This window comes from Heptranchias perlo, chromosome 18 (genome assembly GCF_035084215.1).
Source record: "Heptranchias perlo isolate sHepPer1 chromosome 18, sHepPer1.hap1, whole genome shotgun sequence".
Taxonomy (NCBI): Eukaryota; Metazoa; Chordata; class Chondrichthyes; order Hexanchiformes; family Hexanchidae; genus Heptranchias; species Heptranchias perlo.
In genome coordinates, this window is record NC_090342.1 from 43,652,950 (window position 1) to 43,666,217 (window position 13,268).

At 43.0% G+C, this 13,268-nt stretch overlaps 1 protein-coding gene across 3 annotated transcripts in view; it reads right to left on the reverse strand.

Moving 5' to 3' along the window:
- LOC137334820 (actin nucleation-promoting factor WASL-like) overlaps positions 1-13,268 on the reverse strand; it is a 78,913-nt gene that overhangs the window by 36,028 nt on the left and 29,617 nt on the right. For 2 of the 3 annotated variants that reach the window (XM_067999820.1, XM_067999821.1), the window contains exons 2-5: positions 10,829-10,963; positions 5,645-5,731; positions 1,748-1,844; positions 822-851 (exon numbers count right to left, since the gene is read on the reverse strand). In XM_067999820.1, the coding sequence (XP_067855921.1) occupies positions 822-851; positions 1,748-1,844; positions 5,645-5,731; positions 10,829-10,963 (349 nt within the window). Of the gene's footprint in view, positions 1-821; positions 852-1,747; positions 1,845-5,644; positions 5,732-10,828; positions 10,964-12,528; positions 12,552-13,268 lie in introns of those variants that run through there. The other variant, XM_067999822.1, reaches the window with a different exon arrangement.

Genomic DNA, 13,268 nt, shown 5'->3' on the forward strand with positions numbered 1-13,268 from the left:
GGCCCACAATGTGGTCTCCTCTACATTGAGACCAAACGTAGATTGGGCGATCGCTTTGCTGAACACCTCCATTCAGTCTACATGCGTGACCCTGAGCTTCCAGTCGTTTGCACTTTAATTCTCCATCCCACTCTGATCTCTGTCCTTGGCCTCCGACACTGTTCCAATGAAGCTCAACGCAAGCTCGAGGAACAGCATCTCATCTTTCCACTTTAGATCTTAACCACTGCTCCCATTTTCTCTGACAGCAGGTGCTGGTAATGGAGGCTGGCTGCACCAGAGCCACCGGGAGTGGAGGTGTGGGCTGATGCTTGGGATGGGGATTTCTGGCAGAGTGGTCCACGCCCCCGAGGTCTCCCTGCCTTTCTTCTGAGAAACTACCAGGCCACGGGATCCTTCCTTTCTTTACCAGATTCTCCATGCTTCCTCCTCCTCTGTTGTAGCCATTTACATCTACTCTGGATCCATCTTTTGCTTCTATACTTGTCTCATTATCACCTCATTTTGCCTTGCACTTTTGTCATTTAATCACTCCTGCCCTCCATCCTATCACAGATCTCTCTACCTTTTGTTATTTTACTACTCCCTCTCCTTTCCCTGGCTTTGCGCTGGCTTAAAAGCTGTTCATCGCTCACATTTTCCAGTTCTGATGAAAGATCAATCAACCTGAAACGTTAACTCTGTTTCTCTCTCCACAGGCGCCATCTGACCTGTTGAGTGTTTTCCAGCATTTTCTGTTTTATTTCAGATTTCCAGAATCTGCAATGTTTTGCTTTAGCTTAGATTAATTAATGCTTTGGCCCCAGGAGTTAAATACATACCATTTAGTGGTGGTAGATCTCGTCTTTTCTCTGTTGAAACAAAAACAAATTAAAGATATATTGAAATCTATAAAGAAAGAAAATTTGAGCCTACTTTTAAATTGTATAGTTCTATATACATTATAAATAGTTGCAACACTATTTGATTGCCCCACCAAAACATTTTGAAAACTGAAGCGACATACTTTTATCCCCTTAGGGCACAAAAAACCCCACAATTCAAGATCAGATTTGATTTCCGAAAGTGTTAAGCCAACCTATTAAGTTGAAAATTTAAGTAGCTCTTAAAAAGAGAGAAAATTACTTTGAAGGTAAGGAGCCTTAATTGAAACTGGCAGGTAAAGAGGAGAAAGAGGGAGATTTTGTTTTGTTATTTTAAAAGTTATAGATGCCCTTCAATTGGACCTGTAATTGTTTATTATAAGTATAGCAGATGAGTACCCTATTCTAGTTTGGTTTAGTTGTTAAAAGAAAAATAATTGCACCACCAAATAACAAAAAATATAAAATTGAAACTATAAATTTAGGTTTTTAAAAAAATGTGTACAACTTACTCAAAGGGAATTGAATTCACTTCAATGGCCAATTGTTAAGCCATTGTATGGCGACTGATCTAAAAATCAAATGTACGTAAACAGAATTGTGCAGAATCCCGCCACAACATCTTTAAGTTTGGATTCAGTGACAACACGAAGTGGGAGGTGCAGCCCAAATTTAAAATGAATTTCATCAGTTCTTGTCCAACAGTATAATCAATCTTACAATTATTGGGGACAGTATTCTACCTCATGAACCTCAAAACCACCACACAAAAAAAAATTCAATTTTGAACCATTGAAGGTTATTTAAAAAAAAGTGAGCAGCTGCCAAAGCACATTATCCATGCCATTAAAATACAACACATATACAACAGTCAGAACACGCACCAGTTCTCCTTTGGCGTCTTCCAATTATTTCATTGACCGCAAATCTAAATCTTCTTGCTTCTTCTTCACTTGCAAAATTAAGTCCAATTTGACTTGTCTGGGGGGAGGTAATTGCAAAACGAATGTTTAAATAAAAAAGCAAGTAATGCTGTTCAAGTCTATCTACCCACATCGGTCATTAAAACCTACACAAAAGTAGATTCTACTGGACATGCGTGTATACGCGTGGGATTCCCATAATCTCTGGGTTCAAGCAGCATATAACGATTAGCCATTGGTTGTTTGTGATGGTGCCGAGGACTGCAATCACAGCCCAGTCAGTCAATTGTAGGGCCCTGTGAACAACTTTGTACGACGCCACAAAGCTATGCACAGTATTTTTCTGAATTGACCACAAATCCCAATCACTGTAGTAGCGCAATAGACTGTTACTGAAGAGAAAAGAAAGACTTGCATTTATATCGTGCTTTTCACGACTTCAGGATGCCCCAAAGTGCTTTACAGCCAATGTGTGGCATTGTTGTAATGTAGGAAGCAGAGAACTTTCAAATTCAGCCATGTGCAGGCAAAAAGTCTCTGCTGCCTACGAAAGGCTGCCACGACACTTAAGAAAAGCCTTTGATGCCGAAGTCAGGCTGAGAAGTTGCATACTGAATTTATACTGTACTTCATTGATTTTGAACCTTAAAAAGATAGTTGCTGTGGAATGTCCTTGATCCAATCTCCCTTGATTTTAGGAGTGGAGGGAGAGGAAACTGAAGCACCAGGAACAACCTAGTTATTTGTTCCCCCTCTAAGTTTTTCAAAACTGACAGAACCTTAGATATGGCCCTAGTAAGGAATGAAATCTCTACCTCAAATACAACTTCCAGAAGAAATCACTCCCTTGTTTTTCAGCAGGGAACACAGCCCTCATCCATGGTGCTCAGACAACAAAACCAGACAATACTCGTGGCGAGCCCTCCGTGGCTGGAAACAATGTTACTCCTTTCACAGCCCTTGTTGCCTTGTTTTTGGAGCACATTTTCTTCCATTTTCCAAAAGGAGCAAAAATTAAAAATGGGCAGCTGCAGCTGGGACTGCGCAACTGTCTCACTTCCCCAATGTTTTGCAGTGTACTCAGTAACTAGCATTACTCCAGCCATAAAGCCTCAGAATCCACCCAATGGCATCCAGCTTTTTCTTGACTCAAAGCAATCTGCCTCTGCCCATCATTACACGTAGGCAGAGGAGCTAGGCTAGGCACACCTGTGGGCAAATTTAAAGTACAAAATGTCTTTAATTTAAAAAAAAGGGAAAATCTTCATTTTTATTTAAGAACAATGGCTTCCAGGCCACGTACTCTCTCCCAATGCACAACCCCAGGCCACCTGTGACCTCAGGTCCAAACTCCCTGGCCCAGTTTCTCTATGATTGGCAGGGTGTCTCAAGTAGGGTGCCACAGGGATCTGTACTGGGGCCTCAACTTTGCGCCATCTATATTAATGACTTAGGTGAAAGAATGGAGTTCTAAATCCAAGTTTGCAGATGACACCATGTTTGGAGGCACTATTAAGTTGTGTAGATGAGAGCAGGAAGTTATAATGCGATATAGACAGAGAAAGTGAGTGAGTAAAACTACTGCAGATGGAATTCAGTGTGGGAAAGTGTGAGATCATCCACTTTGGATCAGAGAAAGACAAATCAAATATTTTCTTGATGGTGAAAGACTAAGAGCAGTGGAGAAGCGAAGGGATTTGGGCGTCCATGCACACAAATCACTAAAAGCTAGTTAGTGTACAAGTACAAAAAGTAATCAGAAAGACTAATGGAATTTAAGCCACTATCTCAAGGAGGCCGGAATTCAAAAGTGAGGCTTCAGTTGTACAGAGCCTTGTCTAGATCCCATCTGGAGTACTGTGTTCAGTTTTAGGCACCAAACCGTAGGAAAGATATACAGGCCTTGGAAGCACAGATTCACGACCTCAGGATGTCCCAAAATACTTTTGAAGTATAGTTACTGTTGTAATGTGGGAATTAGAATCATAGGAACAAGAGTAGGCCATTCAGCCCCTTGAGCCTGTTCCATCATTCAATTAGATCATGGCTGATTTGTATTTTAGCTCCATCTGCCCGCCTTGGTTCCACAGCCCTTAATACCCTTGTGAATCAGAGCTTAAAGGGTTAAATTATGAGAACAGGTTGCATAAACTTGATTTGTATTCCCTTGAGTTTAGAAGTTTGACGAGTGATCTAATAGAGGTCTTTAAAATGATAAAGGGATTTGCTGGATACAAAAAGTATTTTCTCTGGTGGGGGAATCCAGGACAAGAGAGCATAATTTTAAAATTAAAGCTAGGCCACTTAGAAGTGAAATCAGGAAGCACTTTTTCACAGAGGGCAGTGGAAATCTGGAACTTTCTGCCCCAAAAGGCTGTGGATGCGAGGTCAACTGAAATTTTCCAGACTGAAATCGATAGATTTTTGTTAGGTAATGGTATCAAGGGATATGGAGCAAAGGTGCATAAATGGAGTTGAGGTACAGAGCAGCCACGATCTAACTGAATTCCAGAACAGGCTCGAGGGGCTAAATGGCCTACTCCTAATCCTATCTTCCTGCGCCTGTTGCTGCGGATGGGAGAGATATTAACGGCCGTTTGCCTTCAAATGACTGTGTTATGAGCTTCCTTCAGTTAGCTGAGTAACGCAGGCATCGTGACTCGTCAGGAAGATCAGGATGAACATGGGCCCTCTCAGCCCTCACAAACCCATTTCCCAATTTTCCAAGAAAGTAATTTACAAAAAGTTCAGCCAATTTTGGAGGCAGGAATGGGAGGTGGTGATAGAAGCTATTTCCTGGTCTATAATATGACTTAAATGTTGCTGTTGTAGTCAGATTTTTTTGAAATTGCAGGAGCATGCTGATCCCCAAGTAGACAGCTGTGGTTTCCTACCTACAGACGCTATTTCTGCACTGAAATGTCACAGCCTGGACGTGAAAGGAAGAGTGCGGGAGACAGAGAAAGGAAGATCAGGATATACGGAGTCAATACAAACCAGTAAGAGTGGGAAAGAGATAGAAATATTAGAAGATGGAAAGAATTAGAGTGGAAGACAATTAGACAGTTACAGGAAGAAATATAAATTTTGTTCCCTCTGAGCTAATTCTTAGGTGATCAACTAACGAGTGTCAGCCATGGTGCACTCTTGCCTCAGGGTCAGAGGTTGTGGTTCAAGTCCCACTCCAGAGACTGGAGTACAAAATCGAGGCTGACACTTCAGTACAGTACTGAGGGAATGCTGCATTGTCGGAGGTGCCTTCTTTCAGATGAGACATTAAACCGAGGCCACATCTGCCCTCTCAGGTGGACGCAAAAGATCCCATGGCACTTTTTTTTTTGAAAAGTAGGAGAGTTCTCCCCAATATTTACCCCTCAACCAACATTACAATAAAACAGATTTTCTGGTCATTTTCACATTGCTGTTTGTGGGACGTTTGTGCGCAATTTCGCTGCCATATTTCCTGCAATACAACAGAGACTACACTTCAAAAAGTACTTCATTGGTTGTAAAGCACTTTGGGATATCCTGAGGTCATGAAAGGCACTATATATAAATGCAAGTCTTTCTCCTTTCTTTTAATACTAAAAAGATGAAAAAAAGTAATGGCAACGCCATTTATATCAATAAGGATGGATGGTATTCTATTTTTAAACTATTGTACACCTCTTAACCTTGCCAAAGTAATCCACCCATGCAATCTTGAATAACCACTTCCACATGGCTAATTAGAAAAACATGTTTTTAAGGAATATTCATCCTCATCACACAGAATTCTGCATGATTGTTTATCACTGAAACTTTTTAAAAATATTCTTCACAAGATTAGATAGCAAAACAATAAAAAGAATAACTTACGTCACCAATAAAAGTATGAAAGTATGATCGAGGCTGATTGTAAACAAAATTGTTGTAAATTTCCTGCTCCCACATTAGTCTCCCATCCTATGGCAAAAACAAAAGTTAGTTAATTGTTAATTTTCAGAGAGAAGAATTGGTACTATATGGGTCTGGACAATTGAAATTTTCTCCATGAAATCTGAAGCTTTCTCACTTTCATACTAAATTAGATTTAAAATAAGGGTACAAGTCAAAAGATTGTAAATGTTGACAAAGTAGATTTGTTTTCTACAAAAGCAAAATCCTGCGGATGCTGGAAATCTGAAATAAAAACAGAAAATGTTAGAAACAGTCAGCAGGTCGGGCAGCATCTGTGGAGAGAGAAACAGAGTTAACGGGCCCGATGTTAGCAGGGCTGCGGGTTCTCGGCAGGGGGGGGGGGGGCTATCGGGCGCGTGGGTAACGCGCCCGGTGAAATTAGTCAGCTTCCCGCGCGATTGTAGCAGACAATCCACTAATTAGATCCACTTACCTGCTCCTCCGGGTTCCCCACTGCTGATCTGCGCGTCGGGCGGGCTGCGCATGCGCAGTAAGATCTGTCAGCTGGAGGAGCTCTATTTAAAGGGGCAGTCCTCCACTGACAGATGCTGCAACAAATAGCAAAAATTACAGCATGGAGCAGCCCAGGAGGAAGGCTGCTCCCAGTTTAATGATGCCTCACTCCAGGTATCAATACATGGGGTGAGGAGGAGGGGGAGGACAGAGATCTTCGCCCCCGGCGGGCGGGAGGAAGCGGCCTGCCTCTGCCACCAGGAAGGCCTGGCTCGAGGTGGCAGAGGGGGTCACCAGCACAACCAACATATCGCCCACCTGCAGACAGTGCAGGAGGCGCTCCAATGACCTCAGTAGGTCAGCCAAAGTGAGTACACGTAGTCTTTCCCCTACACTCAGTCTGCCACATCACTGCCCCCACCTCACATCTCCTTCTGCACTGCCAACACTACTCTGTCACATCACCCCTCGCACCCACTCAAACCTCATCCTCATCTTACCTGCACCTACTCACCTCGCCAGTACTCATCCCGCCACTACCACTCAACACAATCCTCATACAATCTCATGGCTCTATCTCATACTCACCCTCTCATGCATCTCTTTCACGGCCAGCCTCACTCAACCTGCCACTACCTGTGCTGCAGCCACAGGGCATGCATCACATATGTGCAGTAGGCAGCGTAAGGCAAACGTGTCGTGAGCATGAAGGGGATGCACAAGGGTGTTTGAGGGTTTGTCATGGGTGTTACTTATATTGAATTTCTGACCAACTCACATTACATATTATATTGGCACCACTACTGCCATGTCTTCATGAATCCTGTCTGGTTTGTGCAATAATGCCCTCTCCTGAGGATCACTATGAGGACCCACAACTGATGCCACCCATTGTGTCACTGCAGAGTGGGTGTAGGTGTATTTGCAGGGCTCTTTTGCGCAGACGACAGAGACATTGGCGATGTCCCCGGTTGCACCCTGGAAGGATGCGGAGAAGTTGTTGAGGGCAGTGGTGATTTTGACAGCAACAGGTAAGAAGATGGTGCTCGGGCCAGCCGGGAGCAGCTCGGCATGAAGGAGGCTGCAGATGTCCACTACTACATGTCGGGTGACTCTGAGCCTCCTTGTGCACTGCTGCTCAGAGAGGTCCAGGAGGCTGAGCCTCGGTCTGTGGACCCTGTGGCGAGGGTAGTGCCCTCTGCGACGCATCTCTCTCTGCGGTAGCCCTCCCTCCTGCTGTACAGGTGGATGTGTCACAGCACTGTGTTGTGGAGCTCCATGTGTCAGAGGTGGACGGCGTGGATGGCGAGGCTGTTCGCCCTCCGAGGAGGTCATGACTGCAGCTACGGCGGCCCCCATCCGCAAGATGTACATCTGAGGGGGTCCGCAAGGTAGGTACATGTCTCCGGACCCTGGGGTAAGTGTGCAGGTTGGTGACTTTGACTGTCAGGAGGAGGGTGGTGGAGGCCAAACTTTGTCCCAAGTGACAGAGTGGCCTCCTGCAATGGGTGAGGGTCTCCCCCCACCCCCCACCTGTCAAATGGACCTTTGCAGCTGCCACAGGCTGACAGCTGCAACACGTCCATTTGACCTGGGAGTGTTTCCCCCAGTGTGGGAAACAGTCCCAGTTTGCTCTAAAATCCCACCCCTCCTCACATAATCCCTTAATCAGGTCAGTTAATGACCTGAAATACCTAAATAAATACTTTCAAGTGGCATCCCACTGGCTTTAATTGCCTGTGGGATTCCCACCAGCGGGGGCTGCGCGCGCACGCCGACGCGTCAGCGGGGAACCCGGAAGTGCGCGGGTTCGGGGCGGGCTCCGGTCCAGCTCCGGGATTCTCTGATTTTCAGAGCCCCCCCGCCAGGAACGCACCCGATAGCAGGTGCTAAAATGACGCCCAACATTTCAGTTCTGATAGAAGGACATCGACCTGAAACCTTAACACTCTCTCTCCACAGACGTTACCTGATCTGCTGACTAAAAACAGAACATGCTGGAAATAATGCATTTTGTCACATTGTGCTGCAGCCAACTTCCCCTCTGCCCTCATTTCAAAATCACTTCAAGTTGACGCCCCACTTCTTATAGAAATTTGGTACAAGTTAGATTTGTGTTTTTGTCTGTATACATTTAAATGCAATTGAACAGTTCACGCAGTGTACAGAACAGCTCCATGGAGTGAGCACTGGAATTTAAGACTCATTGGCATTGCCAAAAAGGATGGGTAGGAAGCTTTTTGGAAAGAGGTGAGAAAGAGCACGAGAGCAAGACTTGGACAGCATCCAGGCTTGGGCTCATAAGTGGCAAGTAACATCTGCACCAGACAAGTGCCAGGCAATGACCATCTCCAACAAGACAGTCTAACCACCTCCCCATGACATTCAACGGCATTACCATCCCTGAATCCTCCACCATCAACATCCTGGGGGTCACCATTAACCAGAAACTTAACTGGACCAGCCATATAAATACTGTGGCTACAAGAGCAGGTCAGAGGCTGGGTATTCTGCAGTGAGTGACTCACCTCCTGACTCCCCAAAGTCTTTCCACCATCTACAAGGCACAAGTCAGGAGTGTGATGGAATACTCTCCACTTGCCTGGATGAGTGCAGCTCCAACAACACTCAAGAAGCTCGACACCATCCAGGACAAAGCAGCCCGCTTGATTAGCATCCCATCCACCACCCTAAACATTCACTCCCTTCACCACCGGCGCACAGTGGCTGCAGTGTGTATCATCCACAGGATGCACTGCAGCAGCTCCCCAAGGCTTCTTCGACAGCACCTCCCAAACCCACGACCTCTACCACTTAGAAGGATAAGGGCAGCAGGCGGATGGGAACACCACCACCTGCACGTTCCCCTCCAAGTCACATACCATCCCGACTTGGAAATATATCGCCGTTCCTTCATCGTCACTGGGTCAAAATCCTAGAACTCCCTTCCTAACAGCACAGTGGGAGAACCTTCATCACACGGACTGCAGCGGTTCAAGAAGGTGGCTCACCACCACCTTCTCAAGGGCAATTAGGGATGGGCAATCAATGCTGACCTTGCCAGTGACGACCACATCCCATGAACGAATAAAAAAGACATGGGCCACAACATGGGGTATAGACTGAACACAGTGACAGATTTCTGATTTTGTGGGGGGGGCACTGGAAGAGAAAAGATACCAAGCAGAAGAGTGGCTGCGAGACCCAAATTAGACATGCAGTGAAATGACAAAATTTGATTTTTTTTTCTTTTTCTCAGTACTAAAATAGTCAGAGGAGGTGAAAACCCTAAACTGGCTTGAAACTGAGGAAAACACAAAATAGTAAATATTTCTCTAAGTATTCACATGGGAAGGCATCAACTACATGCCCTCCCTAAACAGATAACCTACTTATCACATTTTGATATAAATGAGTAGATTGACAACAAGATAACATGGTGGCCATATTCAAAAAAGGGGACAAAACAAGCAACTACAGACCTTTGGGTCTTACTTTCATTCAGTGTGAAATAAAGAAATCAATCATGAGTAAACTTGAGGACTATCTCTAACGAAAAAAAGCTGATAAAAAGCAGTCAACAGGGATTCAGAAGGGAAAGATCCCGCTTGACCAATTTCCTTGCTTTTTAAAGAAGTGACAATCCAAGTGGAATTATGGGAAGCCCTACAATGTGGTGTAGCTAGACTTTCAAAAGATGTTTGACAAAGTTCCACATGAAAAACTATTAGTTAAATGCAGAGCTTTAGGAGATCAGGGTAAACTCTAGCAATGGATAAATTAGCTGATGGATAAAAAACAAAAAGTAGTCATTAGAGGAAGTACATTAGGATAGGAAGGGAGAAATATAGAGTAGGGTGTCAAGGTTTAGTGTTGGGGACCACTGCTGTTTCTAGTTTTAATAAATGGCTAACTAATACAGAGCAGCAATTAACAAAGACAATAGAATGTTGAACTACATAGCCAAAACAAAACTGTAGAACACAAGTCACAGGGAGTCATAACCAAATTGTATTGTGCTCTGGTCAGAATGCACCTCGAGTACTACGTCTAGGTCTGGTTGGCAAGACAAAAGGAGAGTCAAGCACCGGAGGTAGTGCAGTAAAGAGCCACATGGTTGATTCCTAGTGTCAAATGTCTGAGTTATGTGGAAAGGCTGGAGAGTTAGGCTTTGCATCCTGGAAGGGAGGCAACTGATAATCTTAGAGGTATGCAAGATAGTTAAGGAAATGGAAAAGGTAGATGCAGTATGTTACTTCAAATAGTAAGAGTAGGACAAGTAGACGGATTCAAATTAGTAAAAGGTAAATTTTGGGTTCAGATCATGAAATAATTCTTCACAGAGTGATCCATGTATAGAATAAACTTCTAGGAAAAGTAGTGGAGGCAAATACTTAAATCTTTTAAGAAACAATTCGATACTGAAATGTTGGGACTTTAGGATCTTTCTAGATGAATGAAAGATGGGCTGAATGGCCTTCCTTATTCATAACTATCTTGTGTTTGCCAATTTATGAGCAGTTTTGATCTGAAAATCCACAGCCATTAGATCCTTGGCTGAGGCTCGAGAATATCTTCTTTTATACCACTAGTCTGGATAGAATCCCAGGGATAAAAGCTTGATCCAACTTGCTCTGCCACTGCACTTACCTTTATATCGTATATTCGGATAAAGTAAGACCTTTGTGGATTGTCTTTGATAAGGCAGGCAACTCCACAGCATTTTTTTGTCCAATGAGAACTGCGCTCTGCTGCAAACACTTGAACAACAGCTGACGATAATGTCTGGAAGAAAAAAAACGTAAAGTCAGTGTTTAGCAAGGTAGGCAAGTTCTTCTGAAAAATATGAAGGAAACAGTAGCTTAAGGATAACAGATGGACAGGAACACATGCAGATTGTGACACACTTGACTGAGACAGGCGACATCAAATTGAAGCAGTGAACTGAACAGTTTAGAACTGTCTGAACGTCAAGGCAGCCCTCAATATACTCTCAGCCTTTCAGCAAAAAATAAATACATATTCTTTCCCTTGCCAAGTGGCCATTATTCATGACTGTCCACAGAGTATTCAACTATAGGCTGCATTACAGCTACACCCGATCCTATCCTTATCAGACCTCTAGGCACTTCACTTCCAGCAAGGATTGCTTGGTAGAGACACAAGTGAGAGCCCTGATCAATTTTCTCCTCCCTAACTTAAGGGTGCCGAGTCGAACTACCCAGCTGAGATCTGCTGATTCAGTACAGATGGTGCAATGAGCCTGGAACTTTCCTGATCCAAATGGCTCAGCTCAGCTCCTCAATGGAGAGAGAAAAAATACAACATGTTGAGCCAGTGAGTGAGCTCAATTGGAAGGATTAAGAATTGCTTACGATTGCTCAGTCACCTATATTGAAAGATTTTGGAGTCGATTTAGAGAGCTCATTAAAGTATAGCTCACAGAACCATGGGAAACATTTAGCAAATATTTTCAACACAATCACAATATTGCAGTTGTAAATCAAACATTACAGTTACAAATATACATCTGACTACACTTGACTAGCTTAAAGCTGCAGTCTTGCCTGCATATTAAAATTAACTAGCCACATCTTCACCTTTTAAGTTGAACTACATTCCAACAAATACTCCAGTAATTTTATACAATCGGAGTCTCTAGGCATTTTATTTTGTAGCACCACCACAATCTATATTGTCTGGTTGCAAGTTAACCTGGTTTTCTGGCTAAGTTGAACAAAAGTGCTTATTTATTCCAAATATATTGCTGGCTATGAAAATATCACAAAATTGTCAGGAACAATAATTCTAATATAACTGAGTTAGATTTGACTTACGGAAATACAATAGACAATTTATTAACTTAGTAGTAATTTTGAGACATTTTACCTCCCTACAAAGCTTACTTACTACTACACATTATCTTTAGCTAGAAAGGAAGGATCACATAAGGCATATGAACTGCTCCCCAACCACAGCCTGCCTTCCCAAATCCACGATAGAGAGCCACATATCCAAGTTTGCCGATGACACAAAAGGTAGGCAGCATGGTAAGCATGAATTCCAGCATTTTCCCGATGTCAGGTTAACTGGCCTGTAGTTCCCTGTTTTCTTTCTCCCTCCCTTCTTGATAAGCAGGGTAACATTTTCTACCTTCCAGTCCACTGGGACTGTTCCACAATCTAGAGAATGTTGGAAAATCATAACCAATGCATCCACTATTTCTGCAGCCACCTCTATTACAACCCTAGGATGTAGGCCATCAGGTCCAGGGGTTTTGTTGGCTTTTAGTCCCATTAGTTTGTCCAATACTTTTTCTCTAGTGATATTAATTGTTTTAAGTTACTCACCCTCATTTACCCCTTGGTTCCCCACTATCTTTGATATGCTTTTTGTATCTTCTACTGTGAAGACAGATAAAAAATTTGTTTAATACATCTGCCATTTCCTGATTCGCCATTATAATTTCTCCTGTGTCAGCCTCTAAGGGACCAACGTTTACTTTTACTACTCTCTTCCTTTTTACATACTTGTAGAAGCTCTTACAATTCATTTTTATATTTCTTGCTAGTTTACTTTCATATTCTATTTTCTCCCTTATCATCAATTTTTTGGTTGTCCTTTGATGGTTTCTAAAACTCTTCCAATCCCCAGGCTTATTACTCTTCTTGGCAACATTATAAGCCTCTTCTTTCAATCTAATACTCTCCTTAATTTCTTCAGTTAGCTACGGGTGGATCACTTTTCCCATGGAGTTTTTATTTCTCAATAGAATGTATACTTGTTGAGAATATTGAAATATTTCTTTAAGTGTTTGCCATTGCTTTTGAACGGTCAAACCCTTTAATTTAATTTCCCAATCCACCTTTGACAACTCACCCCTCATACCTATGTAATTGGCTTTATTTAAGTTTAAGATTCTAGTTTCTGACTTAAGTACATTAATTTCAAATTCAATTTGAAATTCTATCATATTATGATCACTCTTCCCCAAAAGTTCTTTTATTGCGAGGTTACTAATTAACCCTATCTCATTACATAATTCAAGATCTAAAATAGCCTGGTTGGTTCCATGACATATTGCTCTAGG